This window comes from Rhinopithecus bieti, unplaced genomic scaffold, assembly GCF_001698545.2.
Source record: "Rhinopithecus bieti isolate Rb0 unplaced genomic scaffold, ASM169854v2 scaffold_759, whole genome shotgun sequence".
Lineage (NCBI taxonomy): Eukaryota > Metazoa > Chordata > Mammalia > Primates > Cercopithecidae > Rhinopithecus > Rhinopithecus bieti.
The window spans coordinates 1,589,013-1,610,085 of record NW_016803631.1 but is presented as its reverse complement, the minus strand read 5'-3'; the positions used below and the strand labels follow the sequence as shown (position 1 = coordinate 1,610,085).

The 21,073-nt window shown below is 40.4% G+C and overlaps 1 protein-coding gene across 4 annotated transcripts in view; it reads right to left on the bottom strand.

The window, feature by feature from the left end:
* Positions 1–19,634, bottom strand: part of HGD (homogentisate 1,2-dioxygenase) — a 55,299-nt gene extending 35,665 nt beyond the window's left edge. Inside the window, exons 1-4 of one of the 4 annotated variants that reach the window (XM_017891293.1) lie at positions 18,143–19,634; positions 12,931–13,002; positions 12,028–12,116; positions 7,519–7,624 (exon numbers count right to left, since the gene is read on the bottom strand). In XM_017891293.1, coding sequence (XP_017746782.1) covers positions 7,519–7,624; positions 12,028–12,116; positions 12,931–13,002; positions 18,143–18,157 — 282 coding nt within the window. In that variant the 5' untranslated portion in view covers positions 18,158–19,634. Of the gene's footprint in view, positions 1–7,518; positions 7,625–12,027; positions 12,117–12,930; positions 13,003–13,101; positions 13,944–18,142 lie in introns of those variants that run through there. The other 3 variants (XM_017891285.1, XM_017891280.1, XM_017891271.1) reach the window with 3 other exon arrangements.
* Between the last annotated feature and the right edge of the window lie 1,439 nt (positions 19,635–21,073).

The window sequence follows — 21,073 nt, the reverse complement described above, 5'->3', positions numbered from 1 at the left end:
TAAATCAAAATGAGGTCACTAGAGTGGACCCTAATCTGATATGATTGCTGTCCTTGTAAGAAGAGGAAATTTGGCTATAGACACAGAAGGAAGATGATGGGAGGAGCAAAGGAGAAGATACAAGCCAATGAGAGAGGCCTCGGAAGAAAGCAACCCTGCTGATACCTCAATCTTGGAATCCAGAACGGTTAGAAAATAAATCTCTTTTGCTTAAGCCACTCAGTATCTTTTTGTTATGATAGCTCTAGTAGACAAATACAGAGGGGAAGGGAAAGGTTGGGCTGATGAGAAAGAGAAGAAAAGCGGAGGATAAGAAAGACAGTAAGGAAGAGGAGGAGAAGCGAGAGAGTAAGTACTTCCGCTTCTCTCAGAGGGGAGATGATGACAAGGGGGAGGTGAGAGTTGTATTAGTCCATTTTCACCCTGCTGATAAAGACATTCCCGAGACGGAGTAATTTATAAAGGAAAGAGGTTTAATTGGACTTACAGTTCCAATTAAGTGGCTGGGGAAGCCTCACAATCATGGCAGAAGGCAAGGAGGAGAAAGTCATGTCTCACATGGATGGCAGCAGGCAAAGAGAGAGCTTGTGCAGATAGACTACCTCCCACCAGGTCCCTACCATAACACGTGAGAATTCAAGATGAGATTTGGGTGGGAACACAGTCAAACTATACCAAGAGTCTAGTTCAAGACCTTGAAGGCCACTTATTTTGCAGGTTTAGGAATCATGCAATGTCATGGAACCCAGGGAAAAAAAGAGATTCAGGAAGAAAAGAAGGAGGTCAGTTGTTCCAGGCTGGGATGTTGAGGAGAAAAGGATTATATTTAGCGTGGATTTACTACATAATTGCAAAAATGGAAAAAATTCAAATATCTCACAATATAGGAATTGTTTTATAAACATTTATTGGATTTTAATATAATATCAAAATTATCTACACTCAAGAAGTTTAAAAGACATGGAAGAAGGTGCAAAATATGATATTTAAATAAAAACAATTTAAAACTGCTTTACACCATGAGCTTAATTATAGTAAATATATATATAACTGATATTGTTTTAAAAAAGCACTATTATAAGTGTATTCACAGCCTCTTCCTCTTCCCTTCCCTGATCTCTACAGGAAATTCAGATTTGCCTATTCTCACTGGAGTCCCTTGAACTCTAATATTGCCATGGAGGTCAGTGTTATGTGTGTGTGTGTCTCCCAGCCAAAGGGGATAGGAGATCTATAGTGCAGGTATCATTTTCTTGAGGCAGAATGTACAGGGAGGAAGACAGAAGTCAACAATCAATGCTAACAAGGCATGAAGAGTTTGGGGAAGGTGAGAGGTGAGGTGAGAGAAGACAGATGTGAGAGGGTTGGGGTCTGGGAAAACTGGAAAAGGGGATTTTAAAAGTGTTGCTGTGGGTCATATATTGGATACTCTTTAATGTTTTCAGGAAAAGCAAGTAAAGATTTCCCTCCCCTCCCCTCCCCCTCCCGTCCCCTCCCCCTGCCGCCCCCTCCCCTCCCCTCCCCTCCCCCTCCCTCCCCTGCCCCTTCCCTTCCTTTCTTCTTTCTTTCTCATACAGTTTCACACTGTTGCCCAGGCTGGAGTGCATTGGCATGAACAGGGCTCACCACAGCCCTGACCTCCCAGGCTCCAGCAGTCCTCCCACCTCAGCCTCCTGAGTGTCTGGGACTACCGGTGCTTGCCACCATGCTCATCTACTTTTTTTCACTTTTTTGTAGAGCCAGGGTCTTGCTATGTTGCCAGGGCTGGTCTCAAACTCCTGGACTCAAGAGAACCTCTCATCTTGGCCTCCCAAAGTGTTGGGATTACCGGCATGAGTCACTGTGCCTGGCCAGATATTATTTTAAATTACTTTTGGTTACTGGCTACAAGGGACCCTAGGACTTATTTATTTACATATATGTACAAAAAGAAAAGGCTTGAAAGAACCCAAAACATTAGAAGTTGTTAACTCTGTGTTAGTGGAATTACTGGGCATTGACACTTTTATGTAAGTTTTAAATAAAAATATGTATTAATTAGAGAGTGATGCACTATTGTGTAAAGAGGGTATAAATATTTTCAATACAGTCATCTGGGCAGGCTGAATTGCATAGGGTTAAAGAGTGAATGGAAGTGATACGTGGGTTTAGATTATTTCTCAAGGAGTCAGGCTGGGAATAGGAGAGACTTGGGCAAGAGAGGCAGGAAAATCCAAGACATTCATGGAGGTAAGGGGATTTCAGGATGGCAAAACCTGGAAAGTTTGACAAATTAGACAGCAAATACCCTGTAAGGGTGTATTGTTTTGAAACATTTTTTTATAATTTGCATGTAATGGAGATGGAAGGCATTTTATGATATGTTCTTTAGTTAGCTTTGAGGTATTTCTACTTAGTCCAAATTATACTGGTTAAGAACCAAGAGGTAATTTTCTCAGCTGAGTCTCAACTGAGTCAATAATCTTGATTTTTCAACAGTCAAGAGGTTAGAGATCAAATAAAGAAAAGTAAATTTTAAAGGACCCTTAAAGAGAAATGCTAATTCAGGAATTCCATCTGAAATCTGTAAAATCATGGTTAAAATGGATGTAGATTAGTTCATTAAATTCTGAGACGTCAGAAATTAGAGGCAGACACATAAACTTAGGTATACTTCCTATGTGAGACAGTAATGAATTGAATTTATGTCCTCAGGCTGAATTTAAATACACTCAAAAAGAGGCTACATAAATTCTGGGATAACTGATTAAATATACGCTAAAGAAAATGAAGGCTTTAGGGGGAGCAGCCCCCAGTCTTCCTGAGAGGTTATCAAGGATGACAGTGATGACAGCATATCGCATGATGCTGTCTTTGGGACTAAACGTTACACACGAGGAAACATCAGGCAATTCTCAGGTCTTCAAATTCCCAGAGATGACTAATGTGGATATTTGGTGAAGCTGATGCAATATTGGATTTGGTCTATGACAGCTGAAGACATGCCTATCACACAGGCTTCAGCTGGGAAGGACTGTCAGAGGGGTACCTAAATATAATTTTCTCAGCCTTTCTTGCTGAAAGTCTGGAGTACATATTTGGAGGAGGTTATGAGGGAGAAAGTGATGAATGCAAAATGCTGTGGTTAAATAATGAAGTATAAAATCGAAAAGAGATATTAATGTGTAAAGAAGATAAATGAAAAGACAAAAGGGGAGATTTTGCAAGAACAGCCAGGGTTTATCAGGGAAAGAGAAGTAGTTGGCAGGTGACAGAGGTACAAGTCGGAAAGATCATAAACGGCTACCTGGATGGAGCCAGTGTTCACAGAGACACCGAGACACTATTGAATTCTGAGGCACATCTCTCCCAGTGTGTGTGAAGACAAGATCTCAAAGCAACAGGGAAGATATTGGAGAAGAAATTCATTGGGTGGCTACCATACAGAAAGTGTTCAGGGAATTCAAAACAGGAGAAAGGCAACAAGCTCAAGGACAAAAGCAAAGCCATTCTAACCATAGGTTAGGATGAGAAACATGGGAAGCGGGGAGAAGGGGAAAAAATATGGGCTGAGGGTCTACTAGAAAACAAGCAGAAACTTCTAATACAGCTATTATTATTATTGTTATTATTATTTTGAGACGGAGTTTTGCTCTTATTGCCCAGGCTGGAGTCCAATGGCGCAATCTGGGCTCCCCACAACCTCCGCCTCCTGGGTTCAAGTGATTCTCCTGCCTCAGCCTCCTGAGCAGTTGGGATTTCTGGCATGTGCCACCACGCCTGGCTAATTTTGTATTTTTAGTAGAGGTGGGGTTTCTCCAAGTTGGTCAGGCTGGTCTCGAACTCCTGATCTCAGGTGAGACTGGTCTCAAACTCCCAATCTCAGGTGATCCACCTGCCTCGGCCTCCCAAAGTGCTGGGATTACAGGCATGAGCCACCATGCCTGCCCTGATACAGCTATTTTGATGCCTCTGTGTTAATTCAAGCTTTTTAATCCAGTTGCTTCAGACTTCTTGTCAAAACGTGTGTCAACTATTTATGAAATAATGAATTGACATGTACAACTTATATACGTGACTCTCACTTATCATGGGAGACTTCCAGTAATATTTCATTAATTTCTCCAATATTTTTGAGTTTTTATAAGTATATGTTACTGATATAACCAGACAAAGCTAAGCTGGGAGCAGTTGTTCATACCTGTAATTCCAGCACGTTGGGAGGCTCAGGCAGGCAGATCGCTTGAGTCCAGGAGTTCGAGACCAGCCTGAGCAACATGGTGAAACCCTGTCTCTACCAAAAATACAAAAAATTAGCCGGCCATTGTGGTGCACACCTGTACTCCCAGCTACTCGGGAGGCTGAGGTAGGAGGATCATCTGAGCCTGGGAAGTCAAGGCTGTAGTGAGCTGTGATCACACCATTATACTCCAGCCTGAGCAACAGAGTGAGACTCTTGTCTCAAAAAAAAAAAAAAAAAAAAAAAAAAAAAAAAAAAGACAAAGCTAGAAAAATTCTCTTAGAACAAGGTTATCTTCCCTGGATATGTCACCCAAACTCCAAAATAATTCCTATGAAAGGGTATATTCATGTTAAATAAAATGTGGCAATGATAGTCAAGGAAATAATAATATATAATAAAGGTATATAACTGAGCATATTACACATCACATTCAAAGCAGAGTCACATTACACATTTTCCTTAAAGGTTAGGTTTAAAACCTAATCCCCCACCCAAATGAAACTATATAAAAGAAGTGTGGCTCCACTGTTGTCCACACAACTACAAACAAGTCTATGAAGATTTATTAAGGTTGAGAGGCTTAGACAATTGTTGTGATCGACGTGAGCAGGCAGGAGCCCTGGAACTCCCTAGCCTACCCTGTTAACTACTAGTGATTTGATTGCTATCTTGAAGCAAAATAATAATAAATACTTATTTATTATTATAAATAAACAATAATTTAAATTCTCCAAATCTGCCCATGGACTTTTCTTATAATCCCTCATTCAGTTAACTTCATATACATAATTACTATACCCATATTACTTGAACCCACATGAGACTCAAGAATGAGGTGAAGTCAGGGTCCCCAGGTTGGCTGTGCAAGCTGTGCCCTGCACAAGGGCCTTGTCCGACTGAAGGGGAAAGGGAGGAGCTGAATGCCTAGCCTGTGTCCCTTTGTGTGGGGAACTGAGTGTGAGGGATTGGGGGTTAGAATAGGGGCTGCATTTTGCAATGTGCTTGTAGGCAATATATAGGCCAGCTAGGGACCAGGGAGGATGTCTGCTTTATGCATTAAACTTCATGCAAGTTTAAGGGTCAATTATTTAGACTAAATACCTTAGTTTCAAAGTGGCTATGAGGTAGACAATATTTTAAATACCAATTCACATTTTTCCACCCTAAATGCCTCCCTCCCTTCCTGTCCCTGGTAGAGAGGGGTGGTAGCATTCAAGCAGATGCTTACTTTGCTGAGATTTCCATAATTAAGACGAGAGAGAACTGGGCAGGAAACCAAAGGTGTCTATAAATTATTTTGACTTTTGTCTTATAAAAAGTCTAAGCACTTAGGGGAGGGATATTTGCAGGTATAGACAAAATGTCTTGGTAAACAAAGGAGAAGCAGGAGATTTCCTTGGGCTGTGGAAAGTGGGGGTAGGGAGAGAGGGAGGGAGAGAGAGAGAGAGAGAGAGTAGGAGGGAGGGAAAGAGGGCAGAAGAAGTCTTCAGAGTAAAACATAATATAAAATGAAGAAATAAATTTACCTGAATAATGTAAATTCAGGTAAATATAAACAGCTGTATCAGAATCATGGTTCTTGCCTGTCACATGCCAGGCATTGTACAAAGCAGGTTCACACCTATTCTCTCATAATCTTCACAACAGCACTGCAAGGTAGATGTTATCATCCCATTTTACAGTTGAAACATCATAGCTTAAGACACAGCTAGTAAGTAGAGGGGCAGGGATGCAAACCCACATCTGTTTTTTTTCCTGCCCTACATACCTATTATCAGCGACATGTACCTAAACTCAGGGACAAAGGCAATACGCTGGGGTTCTCAGAAGGTTAAAAAAAAAGAGAGCTCAGTCCATTATAGCACTGGGTCTATCTCATTGCTATAGTACTGGTTCTGTCTCATTCTATCTTATATACACTGCAAGCAGAGAAAAAGCCCACTATTACTAGACCAAAAAGAGGAAACACCTAGAAAAAGAATGGAAGTCCTAGGTCTGAAGAGACTGTGATAGTGATCTGTGACCACAATAGACTTACATATTTCAGCCCAGACAGCAAGACTCTCACCCCTATGCCAGATTTCAAAGGCCTCTCTTCAAAGATATCAGTATTGAATGTGTTTTCTGTATTTCGTGGTAAGTTTAGATTAACAAAAAAAAACCTATGAGCATGTAGGTATTTTGACCAACCTATATAATTTCCACTCATCCAATTCACCTGAGCAGTTCTACTAAGTCCGAGTTACTCCTGTGCCCATCTATATGCCATTAGGATAGAAAGTTACAAGCTTATGTGTGCACGTGCACACATGCACATGCACACACACACACACACACACACACGCGCAGACTGTTAATCAAATTTATCCTAAATCTGCCTCCTTACATATTTTAAGTTCTGCCTAAAGGATTCTCCATGCGTAGTGAACCATAACCTAATTGGATGTGTAACCTACTCTTATGCCAATCATTGTGACACACTGTTAAAGCTGTGTTCAAGAAAGTCATATGCTGAGCTGCAGCCAATCTGGCTATTTCTGTACCTCATTTCTGTTTTCCGTATATCACTTTCCTTTTTCTGTTCATAAATCGTCTTCTACTAGTATCTGTGCTGGAGTCTCTCAGAACCTATCCTGGCTCAGGTAGAACAATTTGTGAATTGGCCTTTACCCAATTAAATTCTGTTAAATTAGATTTGTCTAAGGTTTTTCTTTTAACAATATGTATATACATAATCAATCAATCAGTTCCAAAATTCCCACCTCATATGGTTTGGCTGTGTCCCTACCCAAATCTCATCTTGAATTATAGTTCCCATAATCCTCACATTTTGTGGGAGGGAACTTCGTGGTGGGAGGTAGTTGAATCATGGGGATGGTTACCCTCATGCTGTTCTCACGCTAGTGAGTTCTCACAAGATATGATGGTTTTATAAGGGATTTTTCCCCTTTTGCTTAACACGTCGCTCTCCTGCTGCCATGTGAAGAAGAATGTGTCTGCTTCTCCTTCTGCCGTGATTGTAAGTTTCTTGAGGCCTCCCCAGCCATGCAGAACTGTGAGTCAATTAAAAATATTTCCTTTATAAATTACCCAGTCTTGGTTACTTCTCCATAGCAGCATGAGAATAGACTAATACACCATCCAAGTTTAAGCAGAAAACAGACACACTTTAGCATTTATTAAAATAATGCTTTAAAAAGCTACCTATTTTTTTCAATGATCATGGTATTCTATTTAGGTATTTCTAGTCAAGGCTTTGGGTACATGATATGCTTCAATTCACAGGACCAGGTTACCTGGTTAGGATCAGGATCAACTTCATCCCAGTTGTGAGTGACATGGCCTTCGTCAATGGATTCAAAGGGCTTGTGAGAAACTGAAGGTAGAATCCTATACAGCCAGCTAGAGGGAAAAACATAGAAGATATACAAGCCTTAGAGTAATGTTTTAAGTGATACACAGAATGACTCAGGCAGTACCATCAGGAAGACACGCAAGTCAACAACGACCTGTGGACTCTAATGTGTGAAGCAGTGAAGCAATTTTTTAATGGCATTACTTTTTAATGGCCATCTGCTGCCCACAGCCCTGGCCTCTTCTCACCTTTTCACTCCACCCATCATGTTTCAAATTGACTTTGACTCATGCTTATTTCCATGCTGCCAAAAAATGAAGAATTGTCTTTTCTAAAAACGTAAGGAAGCGGGGAAGTACCTTGACGGGTATCTGTGTAGGAAAATCCATAGAGAAACATTAGCTTATGTGTCTCATAGGATGCTAGTCCTTGCTCTGGAAGGCAAGAACAATGAGTTCTATGTAGCTTGAGAGAATATGGGTGGTATCGTTGTTATTTTTGAAATAATAAATCAATTTTCTCCTTTAAAATAATAAAAGTAATACATGCCAATGGTAAAAATAATTCAAGTAATTTAAAAAGTCCTGAAAGGTAAATGGCTCCTTCCTCCTTCAATTTCTTCAGGGCTATTCCTCAGAGGCATCAGAGTTTAATGATTTTCTTATACATTTCTTACATATTCTTTCAGATACATCCAATGCATTTCTAAGCAAAATTGTCAGATCATTTTAACACTTTATTATCATACTAACAATGTGTGAGTGCCTGGTCACCCACATCTTCACAAATCTGGAGTATTGCTAAAATTTTAGTGTTTTAGGTGAAAACAGTATCTTATTTTATTTTGTATTTCCTTTATTAGGAGTTAGAAAATACAAAATATATCCAAAAAACAAGTCTATTCATTTGTTATTGGCTCTCTATAGATTTTCTATGAATTACTTGTAAAAGTCCTTTATCATTTTCTATTGGGTTTGTCTTTTTGATACTAATTTATAAGAGAAACATGCTGGAGAGGCTGTGGAGAGATAAGAATGCTTTTACACTGTTGGTGGGAATGTAAATTAGTTCAACCATTGTGGAAGGCAGTGTGGTGATTCCTCAAAGACCTACAATGAGAAATACCATTTGACCCAGCAATCCCATTATTGGGTATATACCCAAAGGAATATAAAACATGCTGTTATGAAGATACATGCACACATATGTTTATTGCAGCACTATTCACAATGGCAAAGACATAGAATCAACCCAAATGCCCATCAATGATAGACTGGATAAAGAAAATGTGGTACATATACACCATGGAATACTATGCAGCCATAAAAAGGAATGAGATCATGTCCTTTGCAGGGACATGAATGGAACTGGAAGCCAATATTCTCAGCGAACTAAAGCAGGAACAGAAAACCAAATGCCATATGCTCTCACTCATAATTGGGAGCTGAACAATGAGAACACATGGACACAGGGAGGGAAATAACACACACTGGGGCAGGAGTTGGGGGAGGGAGAGCATAAAAAAATGGCTAATGTATGCTGGGCTTAATACTTAGGTGATGGGTTGATAGGTGCAGCAAACCACCGTGGCACATACTTACCTATGTAACCAACCTGTGCATCCTGCACCTATATCCCAGAACTTATAATAAAATAAAAATAAATTAACGCCTCTGTACTCCAAAATTATAAGACTGTATGTCCATGTTTTATTGTAGTACATTTATGCCTTTATTTGTTTTTCTTTCTTTTCTTTTTAAAGTGTGTCTTCTCTACCAGGACCAGATCTCAGGCTTCAGGAAGGGAAGAAGACTCTGTAAAGGAATCCTAAAGGACACCAGGATGAGAACCTTCCAGAAGTTGGAAGGGACATTGAAACTCACTAAGAGGGACCCAAGTCCTTTCAGAGGCTACTACACTGACAAAATACAGAAGGACAATGGAAGACCAGACCTGAATCAACAGGCTCTGGCCCTTTTAAACCCAAGGATAGTCTATCTCAGTGGGTTGAGTTGGCCTGGCCCAACATTGAGCCATCTGGGGGAAAATGGGCTACATCTGTTTAGTTTCCATTTGATTCCTCCATCTCTTCATGATGTGACCTCAGACCTCGGTCTTACTAAGCCTCTCTAGATCCCAGTATATGGAGTTCAGAGCATGTGTGTATGTCTTGGAACCATCTGTGTGATCCTGGGAGAGTTACTAAACTTCCTGAACCTTATGTTCTTCATCCTTGTCTCCTAAGATTGTTGTGAGAACTCAAAGAGTTTGTGTACTAAAAATGCCTGGTAAACAGTAGGTGCTGGCTTACTAGACATTTGTTAAATTGCCTTTCTTCTCTTAATCTTCTGAATTTTTATCACGGTCCACATTTTCCAAATCCTCTCTCCTTACTCTTGCCTTTTCGAGACCCAGGGATCAATCAGCTAGCTAATCTGATAAAAATTAATCCTTGATAGGTAGGTAGGTAGGTAGGTAGGTAGGTAGGTAGGTAGGTAGGTAGACAGACTCTTTAATAGTTTAGTGGTGGATCTGCATGCTGTGGTTCAGATGAGTAGTAACTAAGAATTTCAGGCTGGCCTACTTTTGGATGGGACTGGTCCCATCTTCCCACTGGAGATTTTGAGTGGAAAGCATTTCTACACAATTCTAGTGGATATCTTTGAAGAGTTCTTCTAAATAGATGGGTGAGCCATACCTAGTGTCCCTTATTTTTTAGCTGAGTTTATAAAACTCCCCAGGCAGCACTACATTGCCCTGAACAGAGATTTAATTCTGATTCAGGGAACAGTGCCAGCTTCTTAATGAAACGCCAATAGCTCCTTTTCAGCCTCCTGGAACAAAGCTCAGCTCCTGCTGGCTGAAGATATTGCTGAATAATGGGGACAGGCAGCAGAATCTGGAGACCAGGTGGCCTGTTAGGGAATGGGCCACAAAGTCAAGAACATAGTCATAGAGGCCAGGTTGTCATAAATTAGAATGGACAGAATTATCTGTGTGCTTACCTTACCCTGTCTATTTGGGCTTACAGAGAGAGAGAGAGAGAGAGAGAGAGAGAGAGAGAGAGAATTAAATAGTGATGGAATTGTCCCCTGATTTTTGACATGTATAGAAAACTTTCTCTATCTCTTCCTCTTTCCACTCACATATCTACTGAGAGAAAAGCACTGTTGATACTGACATTGTAACATAGCACCTGCCATATATCATGCCCAGTTCTCTTGACAGCCTCCTAGAGATACTCGGGAAATGAGGCAGAAATTCTGCTATGATGGCAATACTTAATGATAGTTATTATGACAATAACCAGCATTAACTGAACACTAACCATGTACCTGGCAATCTGCTAAGCTAAGATAATGTGCTTTACACACATCCTTTCTTTTAATCCTCACCACAGCTATGAAATAGGTACTATAATTATCTTTGTTTTACAAATGAAGAACTAGAGGATCCAAGGGGGCAGATGATTTACCTAAGGCCACACAGCTGGAAAAGGAGCCAGGATTTATACTCAGGGGGCCTGCCTCCAGAGTGGCCATGATTAAACCGTGCAATCTTTATCATTTGTGTGGTCCATTATAGTTTTGTACTTACTATCTCATTTGCTTCTCAGAAGGACCTGTGGAGATAAACCCAGGCTGCCCTGCTAAGCAGTACAAGACCACAAGCCCTTCTCCCCAAGTCTCTGGTATCAGCAGCATTCCTCTTCACAAATGCCTTAGCCTAAAATTTCTATAATTAGACACCATTTGTTTAAATCACAACACTCACTGCCTCCCAAAACTATAACACATACTGCATCCAACCTGCCCTATATGAGTTAATCAAGGGATATGTTCATTGACCTGGATATAGCATTAGAGCAAACATGGAACATGGCATACTATGTTAATGAATATGCTGGTTTCTAGCAAAGGCAAATTCCAGAGTAAAAACCTTATTAATTCAAACCACAGTGGGCCATAATACATGACTTTTTAACTATCCAAGCTTGGATTACCCAACATTTTCTTGCAAACACCATACCTCTAGTCAGCTAAGAGAGATATTGCTCTGAATCTTTCATAATTGTGACTTTGTCATTATGAAACAAAACAAAAACAAAACAAAACAGGTAAACCCCAAGCCAAAACTCAACAGGACGGTCTTTAGAAGAAGGCCAAAATGCTAGGAATATTTTCTTCTGAGTATAGGAGATAATTTGTAAATGGAACTGGACATGTGTATTTTCCTGGCTCTGTGCAGTTTTCCTTCACCTTCTTCCACCAGTCACTTGGTGCTAGCTGGCAGGAAGTCCATTCTCTTCTGACTATGACCCAGACCATAGCCTATAAGAAGCAGGATCTTGGGCAGCTCTGGGAGGCTGTGGCCCAGGGGAAGGAGGCAGCACAAAGTCCCTGTCATAGTTCCCACAGTCTACAGGTCAGAATTCATCTAATCCTTGTACCTTCTCTTATTGGTGCTCCGCGGACAAGTGAAAGCCGATCCTGAGAGCTGCTCAGCATAGAGATTGTAGGGGCAGACCTGAGGATTATTCTGAAATAAAGGATGCAATAAACAATATTACTCCCATCTGAAAAGCATCCCACCTTCCCAGCAACCAACTCAGTATGGGGATGGGGATGCTCTGAGCCACTGCACAAGACCATGTCCAACCCAATATGTTTCTTGTAACAACTTTTGATGTGACTTGCCCCTCCGATTATAAAAGTAATATATACTTATTGTAGAAAATGTATAAACTATATGATATCACCCATTATCTCACAATCAGAAATAACCGAGTGTTAACATGTTGGTATTTTTCCTTGCATTCTTATCTTCCAAAATTGTGACCCTATGATACCTATAATCCTGTAATAATCACGCATTTTTTTTTCTTTTTTTTTTTTAAGAAAACATTATACCATGAGGATTTTTTATGCCATGATACAACCTTCAAAAAGTTTTGAAAATACTTTGTTTACTGTGTTGTTGCTTTTCTAACCAGCACTAGTATGAACATCTTTGTGCACACATGTTAAAGCATCTTGTTATTTTCTCATAATTGTCACATCCATGGTGTTCAAGGGGAATACGAGGAATTCCCCTTAACCCTGGATTTTGGGAATCCTACTGGAAACCCTACAGTTAATTTTACTAGTTTGGATTGGCTGCTGTGCCACCAATCCAATTTTAATCTTTGTATGGTCATTGCTCTGTATCTTCATTGCCCCTATGACTTGGGAAACCCCTAGACAGTTCACAGGCTAGATTGGAAGAGCCACAGTGGGTGGAGGCACTTTGGCCTGAAAGCTAGTGATCCAGGAATAGGATTCAGAGCTCTTCTAAGCACGTTATTTGCTTGTACCTGTCCTTCTGGCAGGGAACCTGGGCAGCGAGGATCCTCTGAAGCACACTCATTCCCAAATCCAGAAATGTACTGTATGTGACAAAGACATAAATGCCACCATTAGTAGGATTTAAAGAGCATTTCACAAAGTTGGCAGTCCACAAAGTAAGAATTTCTATATAGACATACGTTTGTATATGACGTTCCATGTATAATATCTTCACTGTGTCTTGACATATGAATTATTTAGGGAAGACAATATGCTTTCTGTGAATTTTAAAGACTTCCAATTAATCAGAAGAGTGCTGGATATTGCATAGACTTCTCCTTTAGCTGTACTTAGCTGATTTATGGGTCTACACTGTAACCTCCCTGAACTTGAGACTCCATTTCCCTTTCAAACTCTGGAAAAAAAAGAAAAACCATCTAGGAAGAGATGTGTGGATCCAATCCCTGACAGCAAAACCCTCTCCAAACTAGCCTTGCTGCAGGCAGAAACCTCTGCTATCTGCCTCATCTATGGAACACATCTATATTTGTGTGAATGCATGAAAATAAAGTTTAAAGATATGGGTGGCCTTCAGGAGACATGCCAGCCCAGAATCTTTTCACAATGACACAATGAAACCTACTCTGATTGCCATCTGTTCACTTTACACCCAGAGGAAACAAAAGTTAAAAGGTTTCTCAGCAAGGTAAGTCACGGGGAGCCCCTGAAACTTACTCTTATAACACTCAACACACTTGAGAGTTCTTGTGCACTGTCTGGCTCTTTTGCTAGCCTAGAAGCTGGATGAAGGTGGGACTATGGCAGTCTTGGCTCATAGAAGGTAATCAGTGGAAATCTATTGATTGATTGAGTTTTTCACTTAAACCCAATTCTAATGTAAGTGTATGTGTGCTGCTGTAAATAGGGTTAGAAGCCTCTTTGCTCTAACTTAAATATCAATTGATTTTAGCCCAGGATAATGAAAGTGCAGTCTTGCTCAGCGAGTGAAATGCCACCATCTGAACATATCTCCTTAAGAGATACAAGAAGGTTGGAAGCAGGTGAAGGGTAGGCCCTCCAGAGTTCTCAGCGGCAATGGAGATGTAACAAGCCTGGATGTGTGAGTGATGGATGATCAGGCCAACAACAGTCTATATTTGGAAGAAATATCAGATGTGAATGTTATGACCTGGGAAGCAATGGAAGTGAAATGATTCTTTTTGCCTTCAGACTCAATATTTTGCATACTTGAAAATTTGTCATCACAAAAAATACTAAGCTATATACTGATTTGTTAAAAGCAGCAGCATGCAGTTAGGATGACATCTTTGGGGAAATGGCAGAGGCCATCCAGCATTCTGATTCTCCGCTGCATCCAATTTTCTTCTCTCAAAATGAACCCCATGCTCACCATCAACGGGATTGAATTTGAGCTGCTGAGAATTGGTAATAACCCCAAATTATCTTCAATTCTGTGAAATGGAATTTTAGACTAGCCTATGACTAAAGCCACTGGGCATTACAGTGCCTTCGCTTTGTTCAACTGCTGCATTGTTTCTCTCTGCAAGAGAGGAAGGAAGGCTGGAGTACAGCTGAGCTTTCTGGCAGGCACCGGTGGATTTACTCATTAACCTTTCCCATTCTTTGTAACTGCTTGCCTCAGAAGAGAGTTCAGGGTTATGTGTTTGCAACAAGAGCTAGTATATATGTTTCTGAAGCCCTTGATTCAGACCATGCTTTAAAAAATAGAAAAGAAAGTAGAAAGAACAGCTGGTGGTTTGGAAGGGAGCCACCAAGCACCAAGAGGTGTGAGTTCTGAATCCGTTTCTCAATCTTAGCTGCAGTGCATTGGCTAAAGAGGAAGGTGAAAACTGCTGAGTCACTATCAAATCGATTGGTTTTTCTGATTCCCTGAGAGAAAAATTACAGATGAGTTTATTACAGCTTTAAAATGCCATGTCCCTCACTGCCAAAGTCATCTGAATTAAGGAAGCAGTATTCGCAGCTGCTTTCTCCAGACATTGAGCTCAAGGACAGAATCTGAACTCTGCTTTTATCAGTTGCGAAAATCCGAGCATTCATTTCCAGCTGGTTCAGTGCCTATGTAAAAGTGTATTATGTACAAAATAAGACTAAAAGCTAACATTAAGCAAGTGTGTTTGTATGTTTTCTATAGTTCAGATTTCTGAATAATTTGATCCGACAGAAAAATATGATTTCATTTCTTTTCAAGAGAATTATATGCATACTTTCTAAATGCAAGAATAAATTTCTGAGCTCCATGTGACTTTAGTACCATCAGTTCTTTGGCAGCTTACCAGTATACAGCTTTTTAATTCTCACCTGGTCCCCAGGATATGGTTTACTTGTCAGAGCAGTTTTATGAGGTGCTTTCTCCTGACTCTGACTCTAGGTAACACCTGATGAGATGAACAGATGGTGTACCTCACTTCCTCTTACTGGGCATGAAGGAAAGAGAGAGAAGTCAGGGGAGAGATGAAACTACTGCTACATTTTTTTTTTCTGTGGAAAAAGAGTCTAATATTTCTAGTTAACCTTGATGGGAACATAGAACATAGATTGCAAAGAAAACTTGCAGATTATTGCAGTAGGCTGAATAATGGCTCGCTCTGACAGATATGTATGGCTTAACCCCTGAAACCTGTGAATATTACCTTTTCCAGCCAAACAGACTTTTGCATGTAAGATTAAGGAGTTTGGATGGGGAGATATCCTAATTATTTGGGTGTATCCTAAATGTCATCACGAGTGTCATTATAAGAGGGAGGCAAAGGGAGATTTGACTTATAAGAGGAGAAAAGGTGACGTGATTACAAAAGCAGAGAGATACATTTTTTTGAAGACAGAGGAAGAGGCTACAAACCAAGGAATGTGGGTAGACTCTAGAAGAGGAAACAGAATCCACGGAAAAGGCAAGGAAACACAATCTCTCATAGAGTCTCCAGAAGAAACCAGCCACATTGACACCTCGACTTTACCCCAGTGAAACTGATTTCAGACTTGTGACCTCCACAACTTCAAGATAATAAATTTGTGCTGTTTTAAGCCAATAAATTTGTGGTAATTTTTTATAGCAGCAACAGGAAATCAGTTGTGTAGAATAGCAGGCCCCGTCTCTGGCTGATCATTAGAATCACTCCAGAAGCTTGTTACATACAAACCCAGAGCCAGCGAATCAAGGATTTGGTGGTGGGGCCCAGAGCCTGAATGTTAAGCAAGCTCTTCGTTTCAGAAATGAGGAAACCAAGGTTGGGAGAAGCTAAGCAACTTACTCAGATACACAGGGTATTTCATTTTAAATTTAATTTTATTATTGTATCTTTTGAATTTTCTTCCCCTAGTTGTACTTTTGTGTAAATGTGATTTCATTTATGGCTTTGTGTTGACATATTCATTAAAATGAAGAAATAAAAGATGAGAAACAGTTTAAAAATTATGTAATGTTTACTGAGTAGAATGAATATGATGCAATCTGGTTTTCTGTGCTCGGATTCCTGACCTCTGGAGTTAACCTTTCCTTGTAAAGATTAGACAGCAGGCAGGGAAGAATGCCATTGAAACTGAGAGCAAAGACTGGCATGCAATTTACATTGATGTCCTGGTGCTGTGCATAATAAGTTGCTTAAACATGACAGCAGGATAGGATTTTATATATAATTTATTTATAAAGGTAAAGATGTTTCCTACCCCTGCTGAACTTCCTCATAGAATGTTCATCAGAAAACAAAGTTTCTATCTACTCTTTCTTCCAAGACTTCAACTCCTACCATTGACATCACGACCCTCAGTTCTATTCCCCTTGCCCTGCCCACTCCCCTGAAATCCAACCACCACCTAGGTATCTCAATTTGGCTGTCCTTCCATCAACTCAAATTTGGCTGACACAGTTTTGGATTCTAGAGCATGCAGGCATTCTGTATGTGCTGTGCCTTTGCACTCACTCTTCCCTCCAGACCCCATCCTTCTTCACTTGGCCAGTTCCTACTTCTCTCTTAAGATTCAGTTTAGGTACAGGCTCCTTTAGGAAGTTTCTTTTCACTCTTCCTAGCCCGGACTCAGTTCCTCTACTATATTAATCTGCAGTATCATGCACTAGCACAAAATATTTGCTGAATGAAAGAATGAGAGTTAACTTTTAGTCAGGCATAAAGATAAAAAACCAAAGTCTCTTACTCTGGTGTTGAGTGTTTTCAGGATTCCTACCAAATAGGAAGGTGTTTGATTCTTCAAACTCAGAAATATCTCCCTTTAACTGATGGATTATTCAAACTCAGCAACAGTTAGAGGGCATTAGGGCACTTCTCAAACCCTGCATTCTGGGAAGATGTCTGTTGTGGGGTGGTCTGGCCCACTAGGCCTGAGCCAAGGTTCTGGGCAGTTCTGTTCAGTTACACATGCATGTGTTGAGCATTGATGTAAGCCTGGGCTGGGCACTAGGCATGGCTTCAGATATTAGGTACATATTCTGTTTTCCTTGCCTTAAGATAACCAGTCTAGTAGGAGCCACAGAGGCCCCTTTTTGAGCCTGGACTTTGCATTCAAACATACCCTGGTTCTAATCCAGTCATCTACTGGCAGTGACCTTGGGCAAATCATAGTCTCTCCAAGCATTACTTTTCTAATTGAAACAAGAACCTCTCTCTACACCCCAGATTTATTTTGAGGATTATGAGTTAATTCATAGTTAAAATGCCTAGCGTCTAACAGCATGTAACCCACACATGCTTTTCAATTGTGCATTACTAAAAAGAAGGAATGATTTCCTACAGGAGGTGCTAGGGCTTCTCTACTGGCCAAGGGCTGATGGCTGATTCAGAGCCTCAATTAACTAGATTAAGCATATCTAATTGGTCACCGGAAGTGGTCCATGAAGCTGCAGCAATGGGAAGGTGTCAGAGCAGGTGGTGGGAAAGAGACATAGTGATAAACGTGTGTCCGTAGTGGAGGGGAGCTCTTAGGATGTCTACAGATTTCCAAGACAATAATTGAAACAAACAAAGGCAAGGGATGACCACTAAGAGCTTCATTTCTTTCCTTTGTTACCTTTTCCTTGTTCTTCAGCCCCAGCCGTGCCCAGACACCACAGTGAAGCCTCTGAACACAGGGGTTTGAACCAGGGCCTCTCCCAGTCTTTTCCAACTCTGATACCCTGGAGTTCTCAGAAGCTTCCATAAATTTTGGCTGAAGAAGGCACAGTAAACTTGCCGGCTGGTTTCTTACCTTTAACTCAGCCATTTTCTCTGTCTTCTATGTGTGATGACTTCAGGAAACCCAGGCCCAGAGGATATAAAGCCACAATGCTTCTTTCTCTTTCAAACCACTCTTTGGATATTCTGGTTCCCACTGCTTCACTGCGCTTCACTGGTCAGCGTGTCACTCAAACTAGCTGAAAGAATTGCCTAACTCATACATACGGACAAAGTCCAGCAAGCTTATTTAATAGGTTACACAATTGCTTTCAGTTTTTACAGTTTGTTCCTAAGTGTTTGCAGAGGCTTCACTCCTCTTCACCTGAGGTAGAGATTGGCCAATTATTTGTTCCAGTTAAAAATAGGCTTATTTCAAAAGGCAGAGAATTTGAAGCTATCAGGGAAAGGAACTGTGGCAGATAGTGCCTGCTGTGATGGAGGATTCTCTGCTTAGTCCTGACTCAGGTTAGGAAGGAACAGGGCAGTGCTGAGTCTCCTGGAGAGCAGTGAGAAAACCGCCAGACATTTACCAGCTGCAGATGTTTACATTGGGGTAAGATGTTTACACAGCCACCCGAAGACAGGGACCGGGACCAGAATCAGTCAGTTTTTGGCAGGTGCTTCCCAGGAATGGGCTCAGGTTCTTGGTTGAACCATTCAGAGCCTGAAACATTTCACTTAGAGCAAACTGAGATGTTTCCTACTGCTCCTTTTAATTTCTTAAAGTGCATTTAGTTTTCTTATAAATTCTTTAAGAGTTTTGTTTCCTAATGCCTTTATACTTCTAAAACAGACCAAGGGATTATTTTCCAGCCACCTCTTCTATGACTCCCTTGCTCTTCATCTTGGCCACTCTCCTTGGTCATTGGCAGGTAGCAGCTTCATTACTAGTGGTGTTCAGAAAGGGGAAAACATATACTGAGTGCCTGCTTTTGTCAGATTTTTCCACATCGAATTCCACAAGAACAATCTTGTAAATTAGGCATTATCACAACTCAAATGCCAACAGACGAGGAAGTGTAAATGAATAAAGTAGGCTAGCTGATTTTTCAAGATAAGATGAAGCTCCAATTTTTAAACATTGGCAATCAGAATAAGAGAGAGAGAGAGAGACAGAGAGACAGAGAGAGAGAGAGAGAGAGAGAGAAAAAAACACCCTGTGGTTGATGGCAAAAATGCCCAAATTCCTCCTGTACACTATTGAAATGAGGACTGTACACTATCGAAATGAGGACTCAGAAACTCTGATTACGGGAGCAATTAGGAGCTCTTCGCCTCAGTCTGATGTCCCTGCACATCAGTTCCATGAAGTCCATTTTCAGAATGAACAGAAAAACAACAGTGTCAGGGCACCTGGATTATATCATCAATGCCTCAAGTTTGAGGAATTCTAAGAACCCGAGCTAAAGCTAATATGGATCAATTCTTTTGGGAATAGCTTTTCTTAGAGCACTGTAGGGAAGAAGAGCTTTCTTTCTTCATACATCACTAGGTTCACAAATGAGGCACCTATAAGAAAAGACAGATTATTGAGAAAAGCACACAAATTTATTTACCGTAAGTTTTACATGACAGGAATCTTCAGAAATGAAGACACAAAAGAAACAGGAAAACTTGTGTATTTTTATGTATAGTCTCATGCAGAAGTATAATCAGAGGACAAAAGGACATAATCTAATGGTAATAAACTGGAGAACTTAGCAAGTCCTATTTGTCCAGATTCTTCTTGGTGTCTCTGTATCTGTGAGGATACAGGGTACCTATGGAATGAAGGTTTTATGATCTACTTCAGGGGACAGTCACTTAGGTTTTATGGCCTGCTTCAGGGGAGAAGGGGTAAGAAGAAGGTATGAGAAATCTTGCTTCTGCAGTTTTCTCAAATATCAGGGTGCAATATTTTGGGGTTATGTGTCCTGAATCCCATCAACATTAAGATGGAGAGACCAGCCCAAATCTTTAGTTGGATTCCAACTAAGTCTTATCCACCCAAGGGACAGAGGAGTAGTCATAGATATGCCTTCACATCTGGTCACCTTCATTGGTTAGACACTGAAATCACAACAGAAAAAAAAAAAAAATTATTGCTACTAACTTGTCCCATCAAGAGAGTAAGATATACATATGTAAAGAGATGGAGTCCTACTCTATCATCAGGCTGCTGGAAAGCAGTGGTGCAGTCATGAATCACTGCAGCCTCAAATTCCTTGGCTCAAGTGATCCTTCGGCCTCGGTCTCCTAGAGTGCTGGGATTATAGGCGTGAGCCAGCACCCGTCCAATTATACTTTTTAAAAAATATTTTGACATTTATATTTGTTTATTATCTAAAAGCATTTTTTACCAATAGTTCTCAAGAAGTCCTAGCAAAAATTATGCTTCATGCTTTTTTGAAGAACTCTAGCTAATAACATTCATTTGTGCAAAAGCCTTATTATGCTGCTGCTAATAATTGAAACAAATTTACCTTAGATTATTAAAAACTATTTTTTCTTAGAAAACTGTAATTCAAGGAATCAAGCTTGGCTGCAGAAAGAAATGGAGTTAAGGAATACTGTTAATTTTTCCAGATTGACCCTGGAGTCATCAGCAATGGTTTACTTTATTTATTTATTTATTTAAGATGGAGTCTCACTGTGTTACCCAGACTGGAGTGCAGTAGCATGATCTTGACTCACTGCAACCTCCACCTCCTGGCTTCAAGTGATTCTCCTGCCTCAGCCTCCCGAGTAGCTGGGATTACAGGTGTGTGCCACTAGGCCTGGCTAATTTTTGTATTTTTAGTAGAGACAGTGTTTTGCCATGTTGGCCAGGCTGGTCTCAAACTCCTGATCTCAAGTGATCCATCTGCCTCGGCCTCCCAAAGTGTTGGGATTACAGGTGTGAGAAACCGCACCTGGCCTATTTTATTTTCAAATAAGATAGAAAATAAAATCAGGATGAATTTTTTTTTTTAAATTAAAAGAA